This window comes from Dasypus novemcinctus, chromosome 19 (assembly GCF_030445035.2).
Source record: "Dasypus novemcinctus isolate mDasNov1 chromosome 19, mDasNov1.1.hap2, whole genome shotgun sequence".
In the NCBI taxonomy this organism is placed as follows: domain Eukaryota; kingdom Metazoa; phylum Chordata; class Mammalia; order Cingulata; family Dasypodidae; genus Dasypus; species Dasypus novemcinctus.
In genome coordinates this window covers 8558255-8584782 of record NC_080691.1, presented here as the reverse complement: position 1 = coordinate 8584782, position 26528 = coordinate 8558255, and the positions used below count along the sequence as shown (strand labels likewise).

The window sequence follows — 26528 nt, the reverse complement described above, 5'->3', positions numbered from 1 at the left end:
GAAGTTCTTTTCTGAAACTCCATACTACACACACAACTGCTTCCCCACAAAAGCCAGATGTGGCTCTCATCCCCGGAAGAGCCAAACCTTCAGGAAATCAACAGTGGGCAGTTGGCCAATCTAAAAGATGGCAGAGCATGAAATTGTGCGGGAACAATGCTGTCCAATTCAAAATAGTTAATATCAGCAAACTATTTCTCTTTACTAGATGTGATCTCTGCAAGGAATATTAAATAGGACTGCCTGGAAAAACAAAACTCCAAGCGAGCAGGCACTGGAGGCCTCTCACCAGCTGGTCTGGAGGGCATTTCCAAGAGGCCGGGGAGATCACACGGACCCTTCCCCGCGGAGGCGTTCAGGGCCCCGATTCCCCATGGCTGAACCCCATGGTTCGACTCCAGCCTCAGGTTCTTACCTGCCAAGACTCAGCGAAGCCCAATCACCAAAGTAATGCTGTTAGTTGCCTCACTTTTGTTAAAATTGGAAATTCTCAATTCTTAATCTAGTTCATGATAACAAAAACTAAACAGGCAAAGCAAAGGACAGAAGAAAAGGAGGGATTCATTTCTTATATTCATAGTTTTAAAAATTAGAGACGAGTAAAAGCAGATATTAAGCCAAGATGGAAAGGGATGAGAGAACTAATTATTTGATGTACTTAAAGAATAAAACCACCTGAAATGTTTTACGTTCAGTAGCAATCCTAACACAAATGTTATTACATTGTAATTCAGATCAAATTGATGTGTTAGGTAACAACATTAGGACATTTTCATAATCCCACTCAAGAGCTTTTATAATCGAACTTTTTCCCCTTTTTAAAACCAAAAAACTATTCAATAAAACGCAGTCAAGACAAAGCAAGTTCCTTCTCTCATACATTATAATCCAAAGAGCAAACTAACCCATACTTTTCTTTACTAAAGCACACAAGCTCATTCTAAATGCCTTGCCTCTGGGATATTCTTACCTAAACTGTGCAATAAATTCTACTGTATACTCTTCTCACATTATCCTCTTTTATTTTTTGAACTCTAAGTTCTATTTCCAGAGAGAAATAAAATAACTTTGAGGTTGGTGCCAGAGGTTGGGAACAGATTTTCAGTTGGCAAGACTGAGCCCTCGGCCCCTTCCGCCCACTGCTGCAATCTCGCCCGCAGTGGCACCTCGCCCAAGGCGCCAGTGGGTGTGGACGGGTCACGGCTCCCGCTGCACAAGCTCAGCGGTCCAGAGCTGCCCACACACCACCCGACGGGCCAGGGCTGGGGCAGCCCGGCTGCTCCCTTCCTAAGGATCCCCTCCCAACCCAACTGCCAACACCTGAAAAGGTCAAACTGGTCTCTGGATTTCAAGGAGGACATGGGGTGCATGAAAACAGTGCCCCGCGCGGTGAAACGCACGCTCCTGATGAAATCCTGGTTCCCAGCAGCGTGGCTGGCCGTGCAGCCGCCCGGCTCGCAGGGACCCACTCACCTCAGGGTGAAGCGATCCTGGGTGCAGTTGCTGGCCACGGAGACGGGGAAGGTCAGCACGTCGCCCTGCCTGGCCGTCCTGGGGGCGTAGTGCACGGCCACGTTGGCGTCCAGGCGCAGTTCCCTCAGCTCAGGCCTGGCCTGGGCCTCGGAGAGGAAGACGCTTCCTATCCTCTGCAGCGGGGGGCTGGCCTCGTCGATGTCGTTGCGGCCGGCCCTGAAGCCACCGTCGGTCCGGGCCTCTTCGCGGGCGCAGGCCGCCCGCCCGCCGGCGGGGCCCACGGCATAGTAGAGCTCCACGGCGCTGCCCTCGGGCCCCTCGGCCACCTTCCTGCGCCCGGCGGGCACCGCGGGGGCGCCGAACCAGCCGGGCGGCAGCTGCAGCTCGGCCACGCACAGCCCCAGGTCCCCGCGCAGCCGGCAGCTGCCCCGCACCTCCCTGGTCTCCCGGAAGGCGAAGACGCGCAGGCAGGGCAGCCCCTCGGCCGCGCCGCGCTCGGCCCAGTCGCGGCCCACGACGGAGAAGAGCACCTGCACCTTGGGCCGGCTCGGGGCGATCCGGTCCCGCAGGACGTGGGCCCGCAGCTGCCAGTTGAAGGGGAAGGCGTCGGTGACTCCGAAGGGACTGGCGGGCAGCACCAGGTCCTGCGGCACTGCGTGCTGGACGGAGAAGGGGCCGTAGCTGGCGTTGAGCACGGGCGGGTGCCGGGCCTTGTAGACGAGGAAGGACTCCACGCGGGACTGCAGGCTGGAGTTCCTCATGATGTCCTGGTTGGCCTCCTTGAGGAAGAAGGCCACGTCCGCGCCGCCGACGCGGTAGCTCACCGGCAGGTAGGTGGGCAGCAGGGAGAAGCGCTGGGTGCTCTCCAGGATGCCGCGGCTCTCGGTCACTGCCAGGAGGAAATCAGAGTGCAGGCGTTAGAGAGCCCAGGGCCCGACGCGGCGTTCAGCACCTGGGCGCCCCGTCGTGACGGCCGCCCACCTCCTGCCCGCCGTGCATCCCTCACCCAGCTTCCTCACGTACAGCAACTCACTGTTAGGGTAAACGTATTTGTTTTTAAAAAGTTAATGCCACTAAAGCATGCAGGAACCTACGATCACTTGCCATGCATAGAAAGCTGGCACACAGTGAAACAAAATTCAACAAAGTAAAGCTTTTACATTTCAAAGGGCTAGCGGGACCCTTGGAGGGTTGTGCCTGGGGCTCGCTCTCTCTTTTTGTGAAAAGGAGAGATGAGAAAGGGTGAGAGCGGCAGGGGCAGAGCAGTGACAGAGCACGGACTTCCTTTGGCCCACCGGAAGGGCTGGAAATGTTCTCAAGCTGCCATGTGGTGCTGTGTCCACATTCCGCCAAGGCCATCTCCCGCTTCGCCCGTCACACATGCTGCCCGTGGAGACCCCGTTCCACAGAAACGACAAAGGACTCGGGGCAGTGATAATGTAAGACGCAACCATCAATCTCGTGGTGGTGGCGCATGCTCCTTGGGGTGGGGTGGGAGAAAGGGCCCTGGAGAGCAGGCTGGGGGACAAGCCAACAGCCGTGGGGCACAAGGCACATTTTTCACAGCCTTCGTACCAGCTGGACCCTGAGCCTAAGGAGCGAGGAGGGAGCACCGCTCTCATTTCCTCTCCATCCTTTCTGTGTGCTATGTCGGCACCAAGGCAGAAAAAGCAGTTTTCCTTCTTCCTTACTGAACATTTCCCTCCCTCAGGGGTAAAGCCCAAAGAGTGATTTTTATAGTTTGCCTTACATTCTGTAAGGAAAACACAGGGACGGAAATTACATAATTCAAAGAACCAATTTAACTAGTTTTAGGAGTGGACATTATTTGCTCTGGGAACACTGACTTTCTAGGCAAAGCCCCATCAGTTTTACAGAACCTTTTCTATCAGCAGCCGTGTAATTATCTTTGGTTATTCTGCAGGAAAGTAAGCGCAAACCCTGCCGTTCTTGTGCCAGCCTGTTTCCAAGGTCCCCATGAATGCATTTTCTAAAGGGTAACGCACCTGAGCCTGGACCCCAGTGGCAGCTGCCATGGGCCAGTAGACAGGGCAGAGGACAGTGGGAAAGGGGACCTGTTCCTGAACTGTTGCTTCGAGGCTGAGCGACAATAAGCAAGTCCCTGAGCCTCTGCTCCCATGGAGGTCACATGCAGAAGGAGGGGCCGAGCAGAGCAGGGAAGCCCCAGCTGTCCAACGCTGCCAGCTTCTGAGTGGCATCCAACTTAATTTCTAGACCAGAAGCCAGTTCGACACATACCCATCCTCTTGTTTTCTTTCCTGCCTCAGATATAGAATCTCTCGGTCCAATGTCCTTACCAAGCCCAAAGCAGGCTGGGGGTCTCGATTTAAGCAGTTAACATAGCATCACGCTGAACCTTCCTGAATTGCCGCTCGAGGACCAGGTTTCTTGTTTTGCTTTTTTCTTTTGCTTTGCTTTGTTTTTAGAGGTACCAGGGAATGAACATGGGACCTCTTATGTGGGAAGCCAGCACTCAATCACTGAGCCACATTGTACTTTTTTCCATTCTTTTTGCTTGTTTTCATTTCTCAGGAGGCACCAGGAACCAAACCCAGAACCCCCTGTGTGGGAGGCAGGTGCTCAATCGCTTGCGCCACATCCACTACGACAGGACCAGTTTTGAACTACTCAAGCAGTAGTTTCACATGCTTCAACTAATAAATAAAGATTTTTAAAAGTTAAAATATCCCAGATGAAACAAGAGACTTAAAATACTTACATTTTGTAACTTTCTATAAAGCGAATAATCAATCCTGATTTATATTTTCTACAAATGCATACTTTCACATATAAAAGTTCTAGTGGAAACAAAGGACAGGTAGTTTCAACAGTGTGCATTATCCAGCTAATGTTCTGGTCACCCCTCCTCGGTACCTCCATCCCACCCACCCCTGGCCTGGCCGCATGTTGTCCTCCGCAAGTGGGACCACAGATGCCGTTTCTCTGGAAAGTGCTCCTTGTCTGCATAGTTCTGGGTTCCGTCCTCCTTCCGCGTCCTTTCAGAGACTAACACCTGACTGGCGTTGCTCCAGTTCCTCACGCTCCAGGAGCTCAAGGCCAGCGGGTGGAGACCACAGCCCAGGCTTTTCTCCATCGGTTAACAGTCCTCACATGCCACCCGACACACAGGCAGTCCTCGTTTACTTGAATTCGCCTGCTTGCTAAAACGTATTTCTGACCCCAAATCAATCCTCGTGGCACTCTGGCAGTCATTCGCGGGCACGTGCAGAGGGGAAGATCCGGGCTGCCCGCGTGCAGGTCCCCAGCTGAGGGCAGACAGGATGACGCCGTCTCCTCACTTCGGCGCTCAGCCTGTGAACAAGGGTCCATGCCCCAGTTTAGCACTTCTGTGCTTTTCGTTGGTGGTTTCGCTGTTCAAAGTGGCTCCCAAGTGCACTGCTATTCCTGGTGCAAGAAAGCTGCGAGGTGCGGCGTGGAGAAAATTCTAGTGTTAGATAAGCTCCCTTCAGCCATAGGCTAGGGTGCTGCTGAGGTTGTTAAAGAACCAGTTACATACATATGTACATCTAGGCTAAGCGCGGTGACTCTAAACAGAAACACCCATAAAGCAAGTGTATGTACTGAACAGGCGATGAAAAGTCTGTGTCCAGAGGCTCACAGGAACATAAACCTCCTGTGTTTCCCTGGGACCAGCGGTCTAGGATTCGCTGATTCTTAGTTGGCAGCGACTTGATAGGACGTGACCTCATCAGGTGCTCATTAAATATTTGATGAAAGAATGAATGAATGATGCTTTTCATATCATGAACAGCGCATTGCATTTTTATTTGAGGACGTCACATGTTGTCCTTCTCCTCTGCGGTCCTGCTGTGGTTAGAACTCTCAATCCTTTCCTCCCTTCAACAGCCCCCCAGCATCTCAGGGACATGGAGCTCAAGAAGAGGGGAGTTCCCCTCTGCAGTAGGAGTTCTGAAGGAGCTACATCAGCTACACGGTGTCAAGTGCATCTCGGTGCTGCTGTAGAGCAATTACCTCGCGCTATCATTGCACCAGCTTGCCATTCTTTCTAGAAACCGCCAAAGCCAGAGAACAAGTTATAGACAGTTAAACATTAATACGAGGCTCTGCTCAATGAACTTTCCTGCTGAACACCTGACCCCTACAACTTGAGAACACGAAACTTAATTGTGCAAATAATTACACATTCTAAGGGCAACACTTTGGGTCATCTAGCTTTATTCAGGAAAGCAATAAAGGGTCACTGTGAACATCATTTGAGGGGAAGTAATTTCTAAGCTTTATTCCACAAATGGCCTATTACTCTTTTTGCCTAGTATCTGACCTAAATGTTTATTGCTTAAAAATTCTCCAAGTTGACCTAAAGCTAATGTTACCTTTTTTTTTTTTTTTACAAAATTACAATAATAATGCCAATTATGTTCTACAATGCACTGAATGAGCAAAGAAGTAAAACTCATTTTCTCTAATCCCCAAAGGGGTAGCTATTATAACCTAAGAACAGCAATTCCAGATAAAAATGGGCAAGGTGTCAAGCAACAAAGAAGTGGTGTACAGTAAATCTCAATTAACAACCCATTAAGAAAAAAAATCACATCTGATTTTTGAGCTATGACTTTAAACACTTATTTCAAAGAAAATTCTATGTTCGTATCTTCAAGGTTCTTAGTTGCCTCAGAGAGATTTTATATTAACTCTAACATTTGGAAAGGTAAGTTTTTCTTAAATTACACTTTCAAGAAATCTTGGGAAGATAGCAATTTGAGCACAGGCCTTTAATTTTTCCCCTGAGCAAAGCCAACTGCAATAAGAAAAAGAGTATGGTAATGGGTAAAAACTCTGCATCTATGCTGAAAATTAGGTGCAATCTGCACGCTGTGGCCTGTAAGAATTCCTGAGATTCAAATACCTCATTCTGAAAACGTGGCATGTTTGGGGCTGCCAGATAAAATTCAAAACTCCCAGTTACATATGAATTTCAGATAAAATATTGCATGAGACATAATTGTACTAAACAATGATTCACCGTTTATCTGAAACTCAAATGTAACTGGGCATCCTGTATTTTTATTTGCTAAACCTGGCAACCCTAAGCATGATGCCATCAAAATAAAACAGCAGTCGGCCCGGTGGGCTATTCTGATATTTTTAGGAGCAGGGGCAAGAGGTGAGGGCGGGCATGGCCCCCATGGGTGCTGCTTCACTCAGTGCCGTGCTCGGAGCCAAGGATTTGTGGAAAAGACTCAAGGGCAAGTCTGGCCACACCTCACAGAGCGCCCTGACCGTCAGGGCTTCTTACTGATACCAACCTTCCCTAAGCCGGACCCGCCACATTCAGTTCCTCCAACGAGTCTGGGCCAAACCTAGACTCTGGTCTCCACTGCAGGAAACTGGTCTCCACTGCAGCCACCTCAGCAAACTCCAGGAAGGACCTCCGCCGCAGCGGTGCTGCCCGACAGGAAGGCCCGAACCCCGGGGTGCGCACCTCCCGGGCGCGGGGGCACCGTGCTTAACGTCAGCCACGCCTCTCCAGGTTAACTTCCGGTCCCGAGCCCAACAAGAGCAAGTGAAAGCTAAAGGGAGACCAGGAGAATCTTCTCTACTATTTGGGGGAGAATACCAACACAAGAGAGACTACCCTGCGTTTACGAACGTCTGCACAGAAACAACCAGGAACAGAGAGTAGACAGGGCTTCTAAATAAAATCTGCATTAAAAGAAGGACTTTTGAAACAGGCATTCAAGAGGCAGAGGAACCACATACCTTTGAGGAATATTTACTATACAACATCAAAGTACATTTTACAAGTAATCACTTTTGAGCTCTCAATAATATTCAAGAAAACAGAGGCCCTTTGTTAGTTTGTAATGAAGGAAACTAAGACGGAGGAGGTTCTGGCAGTATAAAAGATAAGGAATTTAATAAGGTTAAGACCTTATTCATGAAGGGAGGAGAGAAGGAGCAGGGGAGGCAATAAAACCACAAATTGCAAAAAAAAAAAAAAAAAAAGGTACGGAATTTAAAACGGTTGCAGAAGCAATAGAGCAGATTGAAAATGCAGAAAACCAAATCATTCATATAAGGGGAACTTTAAAAGCTTTCCCTAAAGCTCAATGGAAAAAAGGCAAAGAAACAAAAATAATCAATGACCGTCAGAAAACAGGTTGAGACACACATCAGGTCAACACATGGATAACGGAGTTCTTAGGAAAGACAGAAAAATGCAAAAGAAGCTTCATTAGAAGACACGAAAGAGAAACTTCACTGAATTCCAGAGAAAACGGAAAAGGAAAACATCACCCTTTGGACATTTCCTAATTACATTTATTAATGTCAAGGATAAGTATATAATTCTATAAGCATATATTTAAAAATAACACCTAAAAGGAGAAAAACATTAGGCTGGTCTCAGTTGCCTCTACTGTGCCAATTAGGTATTAAAAACCAGTGATTTACCAATCACCAGCTGGTGATGCAACTAGAAAAAGACCTTGAACAAAAGGGGGAAATGGTAAAGACAGATGAGTTTAAACGGCTAAGAGACTTCAAAATGAGTCGGGAGGTCATAGAGGGGTCGCGCTCATGCAGGTCTCAGCAGGATCCCAGAGACAGCCAAAGTAGTTACAACCCCAGGTACTGGTGCTCCTGAGAGACACCCAGGTTCTACGGTCATGGCAGATGGCCCTGGAGTTCAGTGCCTTGTCAATGGGCCCCACTTTGGAATTGCGACTCTAGCAATGGAAGAAATTATATCATTGATGTGGAAACAGTGGCCACAGTAGTTACTGAGGGCAGAGAAAGGGAAGAAGAGGCGTGATGTGGGGGATTTTGGGACTTGGAGTTGTCCCGAATGATATTGCAGGGGCAGATGCTGGACATTTTATATCCTGCCATAACCCACTGAATGGACTGCGGGAGACTGAAAACTACAATGTAAATTATAATCCACACGGTGCAGCAGTGCTCCAAAATGTATTCACCAAATGCAATGAATGTGCCACAATGATGAAAGAGGTTGTTGATGTGGGAGGAGTGGGGGGTGGGGGGGTGGGGTATAAGGGATCTTCTTATATTTTTAATGTAACAGTTTTCATGATCTCTATCTTCAAAAAAAAAGACAATAAAATGTAAATAAAAAAACAGTGATGAGAAAACACTGGGGAATTTTCTCATTGAACAAGTCTATACCTTAGGAAAGTTACTATAATGTGTGAGGGCAACAGAAAGATATAAAGTTACATCCTATCCATCCTTACTGAAGCATATTTCTTCAGGGAGCTAGGAAGGGAATCAAAGTATAATATTCAAGAATAAGCCATCATATAGGAGGACCAGGTGAATGTGGAACACTCAAGCATGGAAAAAGTTCAAATAAGGAGTTTTAAATACAGACCAAAAATGAACAAGGACACATGGGTATTGATCAATATTCATATTTCAAGCCCTATAGTAATTTTAAAATCATAAATTTGGTAAAAATGCCAACAGAAATAAGGAAAGACAAGGAAAGAAGTAAAAGTATACTGATATTCTTGTCTTCAATAGGAAAAATCAGTAGATATGATTTTATTAACATCAAGGCTAATCAAGTAATAATATGTTCAATTATACTTGTTTAAAAGTTTAAAAACAGGATCTTGGCTTATAGATTAGGAGGGAGACAGAGAGAGAGAATCAAAAACAGCTCATTTAATAACATATTAAAAACATATCAGCAAGAAAGAAAAATAATAGAAAACATAAAACAAGATGAAAGGAATAAGACCAAACTTACTGTTTATAACACTAAACATAGATAGGTTAGACTCTCTTGTAAAAGGCAAAAACTCAGGGAGCAGTGTAGCTCAATGAGTAAGCACCTGCTTCCCATATATAAGGACCTGGGTTCAATACCTAATACCTCCAAAAAAGGGGCAAAAACTCTTCTCAGACTGACTCAAAAGTCAAAGAAAGTTACATTATAATTTTCTGAAAGAGAACTCCTAAAATAAAGAGACTGAGAAAGAATAAAAAAATTTTAAATGGCCATAGATATTCCACAGGAAAAGAAAACTGGGGTCACAATTGTAATACAAGAAGACAAATTCAAGAAGTAAAATTCAAGCCAAAATTATTAACTGGGTTAGTGATTCTAATTTTTACTGAAAGACACAATTAACAGTGAATGAAAAATCACAAACATTTTATGCCAAATACGCAGGCCTCAGATTAACATAACAAAAACTCTTAAGGTTACAAGTGGAAATTGATAGTAAGTGCAACTGGCTGGAAAATTTTATATACCTCCTTTCCCTGTCTCTGATATGAGATTGATGGAAAAGTAAACAGATAATAAATATAAATAAAAATTTACTGATGTCTTAATATCTACAGAGAATATACTTATTTATAATGTGCTTAGGACGTTTCTGAAAACTGATCACATATAAGACCACAAGGAATCAAACAAAAAATATTATAGAAATAAATTATAATCCATGATTATATGTACTAAATATGTAAATTAACAACAAAAACAAAAAAGAAACACTGCTATCTAACTGGGGGGAAAATAATCCAAACTAATAAATAGTTCTTGGATCAAAAGGAAATATTTTAAATACAATAGATTTACAGAATACTAATAATGACAATATCAAATATGAAAACCTACAGAATGCTGCCAAAGTTGTTTTCTTCAATACTATCCTATTAAAATAAAAACAGAAGTCAACTGATAAACTAACATTCTAATCAGGAAAACAGAAACCCCATAACAAAACAAATATTTCTAAGGAATCGCTTGATAAAAATAAAGGTAGGAGATAATAACGTAAAAACATAACACAATGGAGAATTAAACCTAAGAGTAGCACATTCAAAGCACACATATACAGACACTTACAAAATACATAAAGATGGCAAATTAAGACCATTTGTTTACATACTCTCCACCTAAAAATCCACATGGTGTAAAACAAGTTTATTTTGAAAGTTCACAACTTTTACCATACATTATTTATGTATGTTCATGTATGAATAATACACTTCAGTGAAATATATTTAAAATCCACATGGGGGAAGAAAACTAAACAAAAATTTTTAAAAAGGGAATCAAGAGAAAAAGAAAATAAATATATATAAATATTTAGATGTAGTAGATGCACCAGAGATTTCAATGGCTTTCTAAATGATATACAGCAGATGCAATCAGATGAACTGCAGAGAACAATCAGACCATTTGGAAGTTGTGTCTTCAATTTTCCTATAGCATATTTTTTTTTCCTGCTTTATTTTCTGTTTCCAAGAAGGATGTGTGATGTTTTTCCTGATGGTTTTGGATTGGTCTGTGTAGCAGCTTGATATCATTGATTAATTCCAAAAAGAATTATTGGATTATGTTTGTAAACTGGTCTTTTCCTCTGGGCATATAAGATTATATTGGTCAGAGGATTAAGTAACCAAATAAACCTCTTGTGTAGGTAGGGCATTGAGTCCCCACCCCTTGGTGGGTGGGGATTCAAAGATAAAAGGCATGGCAAAGGACAGAGTTCAAGGGTTTTTGATGTTAAGAGTTTTGATGTTGGAGTTTGATGCTGAAGTCTTAAGCTGGAGCCCCAGGAAGTCAGCACACAGAGGAAAGAGAAGCCAGCCCCAGGAAGAGAGGAACCCTGAGCCCAGGAAGAAGCAAGCCCTGGGAAGAGAGGAACCCTGAGCCCAGAGAGGAGCAAGATCCTGGAAGGGAGGAGCCCAGGAAGCCTGAGCCCTCGCAGACGTCAGCAGCCATCTTTCTCCAACATGTGGGAATAGACTTTGGTGATGGAAGTAACTTCTGCTTATGGCCTGGTATTTGTAGGTTCCAACCCAAATAAATACCTTTTATAAAAACCAACCAATTTCTGGTATTTTGCATCAGCACCCAATGTAATCTCATATGCCCAGAGAAAAAGATCAGTTTACAAACATAATCCAATATTTCTTTTTGGAATTCATCAATAATATCAAACTGCTATACTACCCTACAGGTTTCTTGTTATCAATTAAAAAAAACAAACTTTCCTTTGTCCTTTTTAATGCTTCTCGCCTTGATTTGTATTTTGCCTGAAATTAACAGTCATTCCTGATGTTTTTCTTTGCAAGCATTTTCTTAGAACAACTTTTTTGTCTCCTTTATTTTCAATGATTCTGTGTCACCTCTCTTTAGTGTCAGTATCTAAATAAGTTCTGATTGTGAATCTTTGCTTTATTGATAAGTCTAGAGTTATTCCTGCCATCTTATTTTATGCTTTCAATTTACTAAAGTTTCTTGTTGCTTGGGTTTGTTTCTTCCTTGTGTTTTACTGGATCAATTGAGGTTTTTGTGTTCCTTTTTCCTTTTAGTGGTTGGAAAATTTTCTATTGTTTATTGTTAAATAAAAAATATGCAATAGAACTGACCAACAAATAAGTAGAAAATATAAAACTTTGAACAGATTCATAAGCATGGAAAAATATATTTTAGCTCCCCTCCTCTCCTTTGAAATTCATTGACCACCACCACCTTATAAACAAGCGGGGAAAGCATCCATCTTTAATGAAATCATAAGAATACAGTCCTCAATCACAAAATCACAAAGAATAGCCAATGTCCCATGGATGGCTTTCCTCAAGTTGCTGAGGATTTCTTCACTGATCAGAAGCGTCCAAATCTGATCAGAATGAAGATACCCAAGGATCTGCACAGAAGTCCCAACAGAGCGGGGAGCTGACGCTGAAGAGGAGCCACCTCTGAAGCTTTCTATTCCTTCTTCACAGTCAGTCGGGGTGCCCAAGGGGAGGAGTGGCAAAGCGCGCAGGTGAAACGATGGACGTAGATGCCTCTCCAAACAGCTTGTGATGCGCGCTCCATGGTTAAGTGCGTGGTTGTTTCATTTGTTCACGAACACGATTAAGGCTTTGTTACAATGAAAGCTCCCAGTAGGCAAGTGAGCTTCTGTGAGCCACGCAAAGTTCACGAATGCCCCAGACCAAGAGGTGAGTCTAAAAACGTGGGGAATCAAAGTGCCTAACTGCCTAAGCTCACTCCCCTTGCTCCTCTAACTCCTCTGCAGCACAAGGCTGCTCTACTCAACCATGAGGAATCCCCAAATAATCAAACCTCCTATCTTCCTTCCACCCAACACCTAAACATGCCCTCAGCGGAAAAGTTTGCATTTCATTGAGGAAAGAGAACCTATCGCAAAGGAATGCTATCATCTTCCCTCCACCAAATGCGTAGGTAACTCTTCACACACACACACACACACACAACAGCACATGCATCACATACAAGCGCACACACGTGCAAATGCACACACAGAGAGTGACAGACGATCAGAGCTGCCCGGGGCACGGACTCCAGGTCTTCGCATACTCCCTCCTTAACCCACTCCATTCAGATTCCTCCACCCATGACACCCCAAGGCAGAGCATGGTCACCAGGGACCCGAAGTTGGCACCCCGGGGCCTCCTGACCACTCCTCACATGGGCAACGGTTGCCATGTTTCCTCTGGGCTCCCGTGATACCACTTTCTCCCAATGTCCCTCCTGCTAGATGACTGTTCTGTCCTGCCTCCTTTGCTGGTTCCTGTTCTTCCCCTCCAGCCACAAGGAGCAGGGTACTGACCCCTTTCAATCTTGCTGTTTCTACGTTCCCAGCGTCTACTACCAGCTCCCTATAGAGAGTCCCCAGACACTCACCAGCGGACCCGGAGCCTCACAAGACGAGTGCCAAGTCTCACTGGGTTCTGCAGAGCGAGGTTTAGTTTTCTGCAGTATATCCTGTACTTAGCAGATTGCCTGGCATAAAACATGTGCTCAATAAGCATTTGTTGAATTATTAACCAACCTCATCTGGTCTACAGTAACATTTACAGCATTACAATGCTGTAGAGCACCGTCGCCAGTTCTACCGGTGCCATATTTTCAATTTCATTCACATAAATGGCACCATACAGTTTATAACATTCTGCAACCTTCCTTTTGTCACTCCACAGCAGATTTCAGAGCTGTATCCATGTGGGTCCTTTAACTGCTGCCTGTATATCTCGGTTTATTCTAGCACGCTCCCTGGTGAAGCATGCGGATTGTTCCACTTGCTCATGACTGCAATCAAGGCTTGATTAGAATGAAAGCTCCCAGCAGGCAAGCCCTGTGCCCGCCTTGTTCACTGCTCTATCTCCAGGACCTCAATCAATTTCTGGTACCAAAAGTGATATTAAAATATTAAACCAACAAACAAAAAACAGATTGGCATGGCCAATCGGAAGAGACCTGCACTGGGGCACGGTGACTGAGGTCTTCCCTGAAATATAACTGAGAACTCAACGATATTTACCAAGTGTAGAGGCTTGGCGCTGTGCACCCCAGAAGAGCACGCTCTACGCTTCACCCATCCCTGTGAGGGGGACTCTTGTCGACAGGACCTTTGGACGAGGGACTTCAGTTAGGGTGTGGCCAACTGAACCAGGGTGGGTCCTGGTCCTACTGCTGACAGCCTTGTAGGGAAGGCCCCAGAGAGAGAAGGCTGGAGGGAGCGGCCTGGAACTGGAAGTCAGTGGAACCCACCAGAGAAGGGAGAGGCCAGGAGAGGCCGCCACGTGCATGGCCATGTGACAGAGGAGCCCAGGACCCAGGATCGCCAGCAGCCGGCCCAGAGTGCCATGGTCTGCTGGGAGAAAGCACTGCCTTGACAATGTTTTGATTTTGAACTTCTCCTTGCCTCATGACCATGAGTCAATAAATTCCTGTTGATTAAACCAACCCATTGTATGGAATTTGCTTTAGCAATGAGGAAACAAAAACATTAAGTGAATGCATGAATGCTACTGTGGACATCCTAGAAATATGTCATCATTTCTCTAGGAAGATTAAAAACAAAAGTGGGTTTCCTGGGTCACAGGGAACATATTTTTAAATGAAAAGATATTACCATTTTGCTCTCCAAGTGCCAGGCATCTTTAATTCCTCATTTCTAAAATAAAATTCAGTGTTTCTGCCTCAACGAATTCTTTGGATTTTTAAATTTCCTTTAGTGGTACCACTGAGCTCATAATCCTTTAAGGTAGACTGGAAACTTCTTAGGAACAGAAGAGGTTTTCTTTCCTTGGTTCCTGCTAACTAGCTACCACCTCAAAGATACTTCCCAGGGGCACACAGTCCGGGCATCTCTATTAATGAACACTGGAAAAAAGAGAATTTTGTACCTCAAGCCCCAAGTTCATGGATAACATTGCTTAGGGTGAGGCCAGAGAAGGTGCTTGTGGCCATCTGTCCACACTGGCTGCATGAACGCCAAGGGTAGCCCTCGATGGATATGCTGCTGCTGCTGGGAAGGAAGGAAGGTGGCACGTGCCACCAGGACCCCAGCACCCCCAGGAGTCCCCAGGACTGAGCACAGAGCTGGCCACACTGCTGGGCTTCTTACCAGCTCCAGGCAAAACCACGTCAGTCTTGGGACTCTGGCCACCGAAAGGCCCTCCCCGGGCCTCTCCCACACAGCCCTGGTCATGGGAAGACAGAGCCCAGGGGCAGAACCTCATGTGGGCTTTCTACCCCTTGTTCCTGGTGGGCTTCTAAAACAGGGACTCTGTTCTGCCAGACTTTCCAGAAGGGAGCCTGTCCTCATTTCTTGAGAACATGCCCAGACCTCAAATGGGTCAGGAAACTGGTATTTTACTGCTGCCCCCTGAAGGGCTGTGATGACTAACCTAGCCAAGGCAAATGCAGTGCCCCCAGGGTAGATCTGAGTGCAAGAAGGGCTGCAGCTTAAAGGATAATTTTTTATTAGCAATGTGTTTGGATACTGTGGAGTCATTGCAAAGGCAAGGTACATGGTCTTTGGTCATTCGTTGGGTCATCTGTGGCACAAATATTTGCCACTGCCTGCTGGGTGCCAGGTGCTACTCTGGAACAAGAGAAGACAGCACTCAACAAGACAAACATGATCTCTATCCTCACAGGGAGGGGGACAATCAGAAAAACAAGTAAACAAACGTGGAACATAATTGCAGGGAGTAGTGAGTGTCATGAAAGAAATGAAAGCCAGATAAGGGGAGAGAAAGTGATGTCAAATATGTGTTGCCTTCCCCCCAGCGTGGGACATGACTCCTGGGGATGAGCCTCCCTGGCACCGAGGGATTACTACCAAGTACCAGCTGATAATGTAACTAGAAAATGACCTTGAATAAAAGGGTCAACTCAAACCAGCAGAATATCTCAGTCTACATATAATACCAGGAGTTAAAAATGCTTTTTAACCTGAATAAAAGGGAGAAATGGAAAGGACAAATGAGTTTATATGGCTATGAGTCTCCAAAAAAGAGCTGGGAGGTTATCAGAGGGGTTGTCCCTATGCACACCTCAGCAGAGTCCCAGAGATAGATAAAAGTAGATACAACCCCAGGTACTGGTTCTTCTGAGGGCTACAGAGACCCACAGGTTCTATGGTCATGGCAGATGGAGTTCAGTGCCATGTCCGTTGGCCCTTCTTTGGAGTTTGTGTTTCTGTGTGATGGAGCTGGACTCAGATGTGATCTCTTTTCACAAGCCTCTCCTATTACTTTTACCGGAACTGTAATTGGTGCTGGGGTTTAATGTATACCCAGGGGACCTGAATCTCTGGACTTACCATGTGATAGCCAGGTCCTGGGCCTCAACAGAGTAGCAACTCCAACACTCTGGTTTATTGGACTTACCCCACTCAGCTAACATGGAGGGCAAGAAGGTCAACCACCACACCAGGATGCCAAGCGTGCCTACAAATGAAAGCAGGAAAATTGCATCCAGCAATTCTTGATATAGATGTGGAGTGGACACAACCATTCTAAAGTCCACAGGATGGAGGAATAGAGTATGGATTAGAGTGAACTTACTGATAGTCTATTCATGAACTATTGTGATTAGTCATCGAAGAAAATGTGGCATTGGTGTGGAGAAAGTGGCCATGGCGGCTGCTGGGGGTAGGGAGTGGGAGGAAGAGATGTGATGTGGGGGCATTTTCGGGGGTTGGAGTTGTCCTGGGTGGTGCTGTGGGGACAGTTACCAGACATTGTATGTCCTCCCATGGCCCACTGGGTGGACTGTGGGAGAGTGTGGGCTATGGTGTGGACCATTGACCATGAGGTGCAGCGGTGCTCAGAGATGTATTCACCAAGTGCAATGAATGTCTCATGATGATGGAAGAGGTTGTTGTTCTGGGGGGAGGAGTAGGGTGAGGGGGTGGGGGGTATATGGGGACCTCATATTTTCTGAATGTAACATTTAAAAAATAAAGACAAAAAAAAAGGAGGTTTTCAACTGAGAGGCAGAGAAGGTGGGGGCAGTTGTACATCCCCATAAGGATTGATCCTATTTAGCCCTTGCCAATCTCTACGTTTCGCCAGCTAATTGCAAAGGCCTGTAAATTTAAGTGGCAATGCTGAGACTCACAATCAGGGGTTCTCAGCCTCAGCGTTACTGAGGATAATTCTTTTTTGTTGTGGGGTGGCCCTGGGTGCTGGAGGATGTGTAGCAGCATCCCTGCCGCCCACCCTTCCTGACAAACACAGATGTCAACAGTCATTGCCAAATGCCTCCTGGGGGTGGAGCCTCCAGATAACACACAGTTACATTTGAATTTCAGAAGAATAAAGCATCCTTTTGAGTGCAAAAATGCCCCAAACATTGCATGGGACATTGTTTATTTGAAATTCAAAATTAACTGGAATCTCGTATTTTTATTTGCTACATCTGGCATTCCTACCTGGGAGGCAAAATTGCTCTATTTCTGAACCACTGCTCCATTTTACAATTTAGGAGCCTCTACAGATCTAGCCAAGACACCAAGGAGACATCAAATGTTGTGGCCATCCAGAGGAGAGGAGATACAATGTAACTGACCTTCCAGACAAAGTGAGGGTGAAACATACTTAAGGAGTCTGAGGAGACCATGTACTCTTCCTACCAGAATCAAAATAGAGACAAAAGCCATGCCACACTCACACTGCTATATTTTTCCCTACGAATTGACAAAAGTTTTTAAAATCTCAATAAGCAATGCCAGCAAGTACTCAGTAATATTTGCACTCTCATACAGGGCTCATGGGGAAGTGTACTGGGATAATATCTCCAGAAGATAACTTGGCAATATCTAAAAGAGGTTTCAACTGCTCCTGTGCCTCATTCCTTGCACCTCCAGGAGTCTACTCTGCAGAAATATCTGAATGCCAAGGAAAGTTTGGATTCTATGTCTTAATGCAATGTAAGTTTTAAAGGTGGGATATAATCAACAAACTAAATACCCAACAAAGATTCTATATACACATGGACTATAAAGCTGGGGTTTATAGTGACATCTGGAAAGAACTGGTCAATGACAGAGCTAAAATTCACAATGTAGTGTCCTTAATAAATTTTTGCATTACAACACAGCATATACACAGAACATGCACAAAACAAAGGATTTGGCTCAGTGAAGTTTCACAAAGAATGGCGACCATCAGCCAAGGAGTCCATCTACCCACCTCCTCAAAACAAACCATATCCTGTCATCTCACCCTGTATAGCAATTTGACCTGATTTTGAACTTTATATAAATTATATTGTACAGTATGCAGGATTTTGTGTCTGGCTTCTTTTGCATGACATTAAGCTTGTGAAATCCACCATGTGACTGTGTGTAGGTGTAGTTCATTCATCTTCATGGCTTCTAAGTCAATTTGATGCATATGTCACAATTTATTATCCTGTGGGTTCTGTTTCTCTGAAGAACTCTAACACAAACGGTAATAGTCTACTATTCATTCCACCAATATCATATACCCTAATTACTGAAGCTTACAATGCATCGTTATACCTGCTGGAAAAGTATTCTAACATTTTTCTTTTTATTTTAAGTTTAAAATTTTTCTATAAATATTCTGAAATAAGTTTACCTGCTTCTACAAAGAATTATAGAATTTTTATTGGGATTTTATTGTGTTCTAGTTCTCCATTTTAGTATAATATGCCACCCTCAAAATGTCTTAATGGCCTAAAATAATAACAAATTTTACTTTGCTCATGAGCCTGCAATTTGGACAGAGCTTAGCAGAGACTGCTCATCTCTGCTCCACTCAGTGTCATTCAGACAGGGAGAAAGCAGGGATTAGAATCATTTGAAGCTCACTTAGCCACATGTCTGGGTACTGGGCTGGGAATAATTTTTCCATAGATTCTTTCAAATTTTCTACACATGTAATCCCCTTATCTATGAATCCCCTACAGCTATCTATGTAATCCCCTTATCTTTCCTCTTTCCCAGTCTGTATGCCATTTATTTTTCCTGTCTTACTACACTGGCTAGGATCTCCACTGGCTAGGATCCCCACTATATACTGGAAGTAGCAGTGGGAGGTAGCAGATATTTGGGTCCCCTTCTGAATTTTAGAAGAAAAGCTTTCATATTTTGTCAAATATAATGTTTTTGCCATAGGCTTTGTTTGTTTGTTTTCTTATAGATACTCTTGGTTAGATTAAGAATAGTTCCTTCTATTTCTATTTTACCAAGTGTTTTTGTTTTATTATTATTAATAGATATCCAATTTCTCAAATGAAGTTTTACATTGATTGAGGTGATCACCTTTTCAATGTGATGATTTACAATAATTTATATTTTTTCCTAATATTAAATGAACAATGCATTCCTGGAATAGACCAAGTTGGTTTCATGATGTATTACCCATTTTATATATCCCCATATTTAATATATAATATTTTAAGATGTTTCAATTTATGTACATAATAAGAATTGATTTGAAATTTCACTTTCATATAATGGTCTCATCAGATTTTAATAGAAAGTCTATGGTAAACACATAAAAATAGAAGAGATGTTGTGAAATTATTTTTCCTTTGCCCTTAGATGTATGAAAGAATTCACTTGAGAGGCTTTCTGGAGGTAATTTTCTTTGTGGGAAGACATTTAATTATGCATTTTTTTAAATAACAAAGAAATATTCAAACTTTCTATTCTTCTTAGGTTGACTTTGGTAAATTGTGGCTTTCTAAGAGTATGTTTAACTTTTGTAAGTTTTTAAATTTATCATTCCTAACATACTTTTCAACCTTTAAATATCTGTAGTCTGTTATTTCTGATATTGGTAATTTGTGCCATCTGCCTTTTTAAAATTAGTTTTATTAGGGGGTTATTAATTTTATTACTTTTTCAAACAACCAAGCTTGGGCTTTGTGGATTTCCGCAAATGTTCCCCAGTTTGTATTCATTAATTTTGACTATTATCAACATTATGTTCTTCTTTCTACTTTCTATAGGTTTATTAGCCATTATTTTTATAACTTCTTAAGATGAGAGCTAAATAATTGATTTTCAGTCTTTTTATTTTCTAATGTTTACATGAATTCAGCTGTGGCCCACATATATTCTGATAAGTCATAAATTAATTTAGTTGAAATTTAGTCTAGTTTTCATTGTGATTACATCTCTGACACATGGATTATTTAGAACTGTATTTTTCAAGTCACATGGTTGGGGAAATTCTAGTTATATTTTGTTATTTAATTCTAGTTTATGTCAACTGTGGGAATGCTTATTGAAATCCTATCATTTGAAATACATTAAGACTTGCTATAGAGTCCAGGATATGGCCAATATTGATTAATATTCCTTGTCTGCTTGCAAAGTAGGCTTTATCTCTCCAGCTGTTTGATAATTCTGCTGTTCAAATATTCTATGCTCTTAGAGAAATCTCATTTGCTTGATCAGTTAGGTACATAGAGGCATATGTTAAACTGTCCCACTGTGATTGTGGATATAGCTTTCCATTAGCTCAATTTTTGTTTATATATATGTGTGTGCGTGTGTGTGTGTATATATATATATATATGCTATGTGAGTAGGTACACATAAGTTTAGAACGTTATATCCCACTAGAATGACCATTTTTTTAAATGGGAATTATTTTCCTTTATCTTTATCTTTATTTTTGCCATACAGTTTAATATGTCCCACTAGAATGACCATTTTTTGAATGGGAATTATTTTCCTTTATCTTTATTTTTGCCATACAGTTTAATATTAGCATAACTATACCAGCTTTCTTTTAGTTAATGTTTACATGGTTTATCTTTTTCTGTCCTTTTACTTTCAACCAATAAGAAGGTCCTTATATTTAAGAAGTGTTTCTTTAAATCACACTTCCATTTTTTATTTTTTTGCTGACATTCAGTCAAATCATTTAGTTCATTCCTGTTTCATTAAATACTAAATTTTCTATGTTATGTTATTTGTCCTGCCATTTTTGTGTTTTTCTATTTTATCCTGCATTCTCTGGGGTTAATTAACTATTTTATTCTTCTATTTTCTCTTCTGTTGGATTAGTCATTATACATTCTTTGACTACTCTTTTAGTTGTTTCTCTTTCCTAGTGATTACTTACATGTATCTCTGACTTTTTATCTATCATAAATTAATGCTTTAACACTTCTTAGACAACTTCAGGACCTTAAATGTCTCCTTTCCATTTATTTCCCTGCAAGGTTTTGCATTAATATGTTCACAGAATTTAACCTAGTTCTATATTATAACTCAGAAGATATTACTTTTCTTGATTATTACGGTCAATATTTAGACTTTGCACCATATTTATTCTTTTATATGCTCATTTTTCCCCTGAATCTTGATGCTTCCCTCTCAAGAGAGAAATGCTGTATTTGAAAACTCTCTTGGTTCTCCTCTTACTTCTCAGCCTTCTCCTTCCCCCTAAACTGAGATCATTTTGCTTCTACTTGAATAAAGCTCTTTAGTATTTTATTAGAGGATCTAATGAAGACAATTTTTCTGCTTGGTTTAAGTAAAATATATTTATTTCGTATTATTCCTTGAAGGATATTTTCACTGTATATATATGATTTCTAGTCCAGCATTACTCTCATTCAGCACTTTAACGATATTCTCCTGTCTTCTTACAGCCATCATTTCTGCTTGCAAGTCAAACTGTCACTCTTATTGCTGTTCTTTTGTAGATAATTTGATGTCTTCCTTTCATGGCTGCAAAGATTTTCACTGAGTCCTTTGTTATTAGTAAATTTCTTAAGATTTGTGTGGGTGATGTGTGTTTGTCTGAGTGCACATATACGCTTATTCTACTTTGTTTTCATAGAGTTTCTTAAATCTCCAGCTTGATTTCCTTCACCAGTTTTAGAAAATTCTCAGCTATTATTTCTTCATATAATGTTTTTTCTGTCTTGCTTTTCTCTCAGGGACTTCAATAATACCTGAGTTCAGCTTTAATCAATGCCACATAGGTCTCCTACCTTTCTGTGTTCTTTGTACATGGATATCTTTGGGGTTTGGCCTGGGTATTTTCAACTGGCCTCTTTCAGTTTGCTGATTCCCTCTTCAGCTCTGTTCAATCTCCCATTAAGCCCATCTATGGAGTTCTTACTTTTTTTTAAGTTGTCTTTTTTTTTTTTTTAAGATACATAGATCACATAAGAGTTTTTACTTTCAATCATTGTATTTTTTCTGTTCTAAAATTTTCATTTGATTCTACTTTGTAGATTATACTTCTCTGCAAAAAAAAAATTCTATGTTGTCATCATTTTACTGGAGAGTATTAAATTCAGTTATTTTAAAGTCCATATATGACAACTCTAATACTTGTATTACAGCTGGGTTTTTGTGTTATCAATTTTATTCTCTTCATTCTGCTTTATAGTATACCTGGATATTTTTGTTGATTCCAGGCACTGTAAATGAAGAATTTTAGAGTATCTGGATAATGTTACATTTGTCCAGAGAGGCTTTAATTTTGCTTTTGAAAAGCAAGTAGACCTGAGTATGATGGAGTTGGACTCAGATGTGACCTTTCTACACGTGCCTCTTCTGTCACTTTTACTGAACCTGTGGTTGGTGCTGGGGTTGATGTATACTCAGGGGACTTAAATCTCTGGACTGGCCATGTGCCAGCTGGGCCCTGCACCTCAGCAGAGTTGTAACACCTATTCTCCGGTTCATTGGACTTACCCAGGTCAGCTAACAGAGAGGTAAAGATGGTCAACAAACACCAGAGAACCAAGAGTATCTACAACTGCAAGCAGGAGAATTGCATTCATCATCCATGTGGGATCTAAGCCCCCTCTTGATTTAGAGGTGGAGTGGACATCACCATCCCAGGGTCCTCAGGATGGAGAAATAAAATATGGATTAGAGTAGACTTACGCGTATTCTACTATAGAACTATTGTAACTCTAGCAATGGAAGATATTGTATCATTGATGAGACAGTGGCCACGGGGTTGCTGAGGGCAGGGAGAGGGAAGAAGAGATGTGATGTGGGGGCATTTTCAGGACTTGGATTTGTCCTGAATGATACTGCAGGGACAGATGCAGGACATTATATATCCTGCCACAACCCACTGAATGGACTGGGGGAGAGTGTAAACTACAATGTAAACTACAATCCATGTGGTGTAGCCGTGCTCCAAAATATATTAACCAAATGCAATGAAAGTGCCACAATGATGAAAGAGGTTGTTGATGTGGGAGGAGTTGGGGAATGGGGTGTGGGGTATATGGGAACCTCTTATATTTTTTAATGTAACATTTTTTTGTGATCTATGTATCTTTTTAAAAAAAGACAAATAAATTAAAAAAGAAAAGAAAGCAAGTAGAATAGGGCCATATCATAGTAATCCAGAATGGGATTGAAACAATTTAAAGCTGGATTGCAGTCTGTTAGAGCTGATTTATTTCTCCTGTTTTTCTTACATGTAAGGTGCAAGCTTTCAGAGGATCCAATTCAAAGTGTAGGGTGTTTACTATGAACCACATTCCATGGCGGAAACTGAACTCTAAGTTTTGTCTATCCAGCCAAATGGGATGGTGTGAAACTGTTCAGCTTCCAGCCTCTAAGCTACCACTTTCTTCTTATTTATTTTCTCTGCTTTGCATCAAGTAAGCATACGCAAATGTCCTGAGGGAAAGGAGTTTCAGGTGTTGGTTTCACTCTCTGGAATCCTGACTCCTTAACACCTCACCTGTCTTCACAGCTCCCTAATGCCTTAGAACGGATTTTTTTGGTCTATGATTTAGCCTTTCTACTTGTTCTGTATAGAAAACTCAGTACATTAGCCTGAAGCATAAATCACAAAATTTATTATTGACTGAAAAAATGAGGATGTTTATTTTATAACACAAAAGTACATATATTTCATTGGATCTAAGATCTCATAAATCTTTAAATAAACCATTATTTATGTAGGAGTAAGAGTCTAAACTATGACACAACTTTTTATCACTTAGAAGTTCTATTTTGACTTACTGAAATTTTAATGTTAAGGTATTTACACATAGAAGTGATTAAATTGTCAACAGTTATATGACCAGGTTCCTACAAAAACTGTCAATGTCAATTAAATTACAACTGATTTCAAGTCAAGAGGAATTGTAAGGTGCCATGGAGTTTACATGGAGACACAGTCTGATTTCAGAGATACGAAAATATGAAAAAAGAGTCTTATAACTAATGAAATACAGTATATTCACATAAAGGGAAGACTGAAAGAAAATACACCAAATATGAGTAATTGTTTTGTCTAACTGGCAGGATTTCTTAAGCCTTTGTTCTAAATTTTCCCATTATCTGTAGGGATCATTTATTATTTTGAAATAGAGTAATATGCTATGTAAACACAACATCCTGCCATCTCTTACTCATTCCAAATATCTGTCTGTATTCCAGAATGTCTTTTTGGTGATCACTTTTTAAAAATTGAATTTAAGACAGACTAGGTAAACAGAAAAATGCTGTACTTGAAAACTCTCTTGGTTCTCAGCCCCCACCCCCCCAAACTCTTCTTGGCCCGCTCTTTTCCACTGTCTCCCCGCCTCTAGAGATGGAGTTCCCATAGCTTAGTCCTCCAGCCACCTCTGTAATATCTATATTCATGCCTCATCGAATCTACTCTCTGAGCTTTAAATTCTAGACTTGGACACCTTCTGTTACAGATCAAACAGGCAGTACAAATTTGAAAGGTCCAAATCAGAACTCTTGATGGCTCCTCCTGTAATCACCCCCATCTTAGAAAATGCAACTTCATCTCTCCAGTTGCCCATAACAAAATCCTTGCAGTCATGTTACTCCTCTTTTTCTCAAACTATAAGTTCTTGGCTCTTCCATAACAACATATCCAAAACACGAACTCTTCTCTCCATCTCTACCACCACTTCTGTATCAATCAGAAAACAGTTCACCCAATGCAAATGGTAGTTGAGGAAAGTTTAAAAAATGGGAATATTTTAGAAGATGCAAGCATTCTTATAGAGGTACCCTGACCTAGCAACAGACCTGAAGCATTACATTCCTATTTTGAAAGGACACATGGAAGGAGCAGGTACTGGACAACTGTAGGAGGGGCTTCCAAAAGACCTGCAGTCCTCATAAAGAAATACAGTCTCTGCCAACCCAAGCTATTTGTATATTATATAGTATAGTATGCAGTATAGCATAGTATATAATATAGCATTTAGTATATAGCATTTAGTATAATATGGTATGTAGATAATACATTATATAGTATAGTATATAGTATTATATACAGTATAGTATAGTGCATTGTATATTATAGTATAGTATATAGTATAGTACATAGTGTATAGAACATAGTGTATATAGTATAGTACATAGTGTATAGTATAGTACATAGTGTACAGAACTAGTATAGTATATAAAATACTTTAGAGTATAATATTGTACAGCATATAGTATAGTATGGTATATAGGTATATATTACATGGTACAGTATTTAGTATATATAGTATAGAATAGAATAGAATACAGTATATAGTTTATAATAAAGCATATAATATAGTACATAGTACAGTGTATAGTATATAGAATATTATATAGTATAGTATATACTTTGTAGTATAGTAGATACTGTGGTACAGTATATGGCATAGTATGGTACATAGGTAGTATATTTTATAGTACAGTATGTAGTATTTATAGATAAAAAGATAACTAGAAAACTCTTTTAAAACAGAAAACATTCCATCTGTCCTCTGAGGGAAGTCTCTGAATGCCTCACCACCTATTCAGAGTAAATTCTGAAGTCCTTCAGCTACACCTAACACCCTATGTGCTCTAGCCCTGCTTCCGCTCTGCCCTTAATCCCAGCCACTTTTCCTTGCTCCTCCACCACAAACCCCACGCTTCTGTCCCCAGTTCTCTGAACTTGCGAGCTGGAATGTTCTCAAGTCAGATACCTGCCAGCCTTGCTCCGGCACCCCCGTCGGCGTCCACTCCACTGCCACCTTGCCAGGGAGGGCGTCCCCACCTCCGTGTCTGACGGAGTCAGCTCCCTCGTCCCCTACACTGCTCCACGGTCCCCTTTTCCCTTATTCATACCACACTTTCCATGACAGAATTTTCTTAGTATATAGATTATTTTACACACATACATGTATATAGCTGGCGACACTCACACACCCTCCCCTTCCACATGATATTCAACATTAACTGAAAAGATAAACCCTCCTCTTCAAACTGGCTTTATAGCACTTAACATAGTTACCTAGAGATCATCTCTACACTGCATACATGAACATCTATCTATTTGCCTGTTTACATGTTCTTGACTCTGCCTCCACCCCTCGCCAGGCCCAGGAGCACTACCTGAGGGCAGGGGCCTGGGCTATTTTGTGTGCTTACTGCCCTATCTCCTTTATAACCTGTGTGTCCAGTTCTGTAGCCACTACCCACACATGGCACTCAAGCATCTGGAATGTGACTAGCGTGATGGAGGAACTGCCTTAATTTTTATTTGATTTTAATTCATTCATACTTAATAGCCGCAGGTGAGGAAAGGCTACCCCATCGGGCAGCCCCGCTCTAGTCAACACGATGAAAGCAATATGGCGGCAATCACCTCCAGGGGCGCTCAAAGGGGGTGGGTGTGCCCGCCCCCCCTTCTTCCTGCCCCCACAGCTGGCACGAAGGCGGGTGCCAGAGCAGACCCCTAAGGTCGAGGCGAGCACCCAGACAGCCCTGGCCTGGGGCTGAAGGTTTCGGCGGGGG

The 26528-nt window shown here is 42.1% G+C and overlaps 1 protein-coding gene across 1 annotated transcript in view; it reads right to left on the bottom strand.

The window, feature by feature from the left end:
* TMEM132D (transmembrane protein 132D) overlaps nt 1–26528 on the bottom strand; it is a 707326-nt gene that overhangs the window by 531949 nt on the left and 148849 nt on the right. Inside the window, exon 2 of the mRNA XM_058281211.2 lies at nt 1474–2362. Within this exon, the coding sequence (XP_058137194.1) occupies nt 1474–2362 (889 nt within the window). The remainder of the gene's footprint in view (nt 1–1473; nt 2363–26528) is intronic.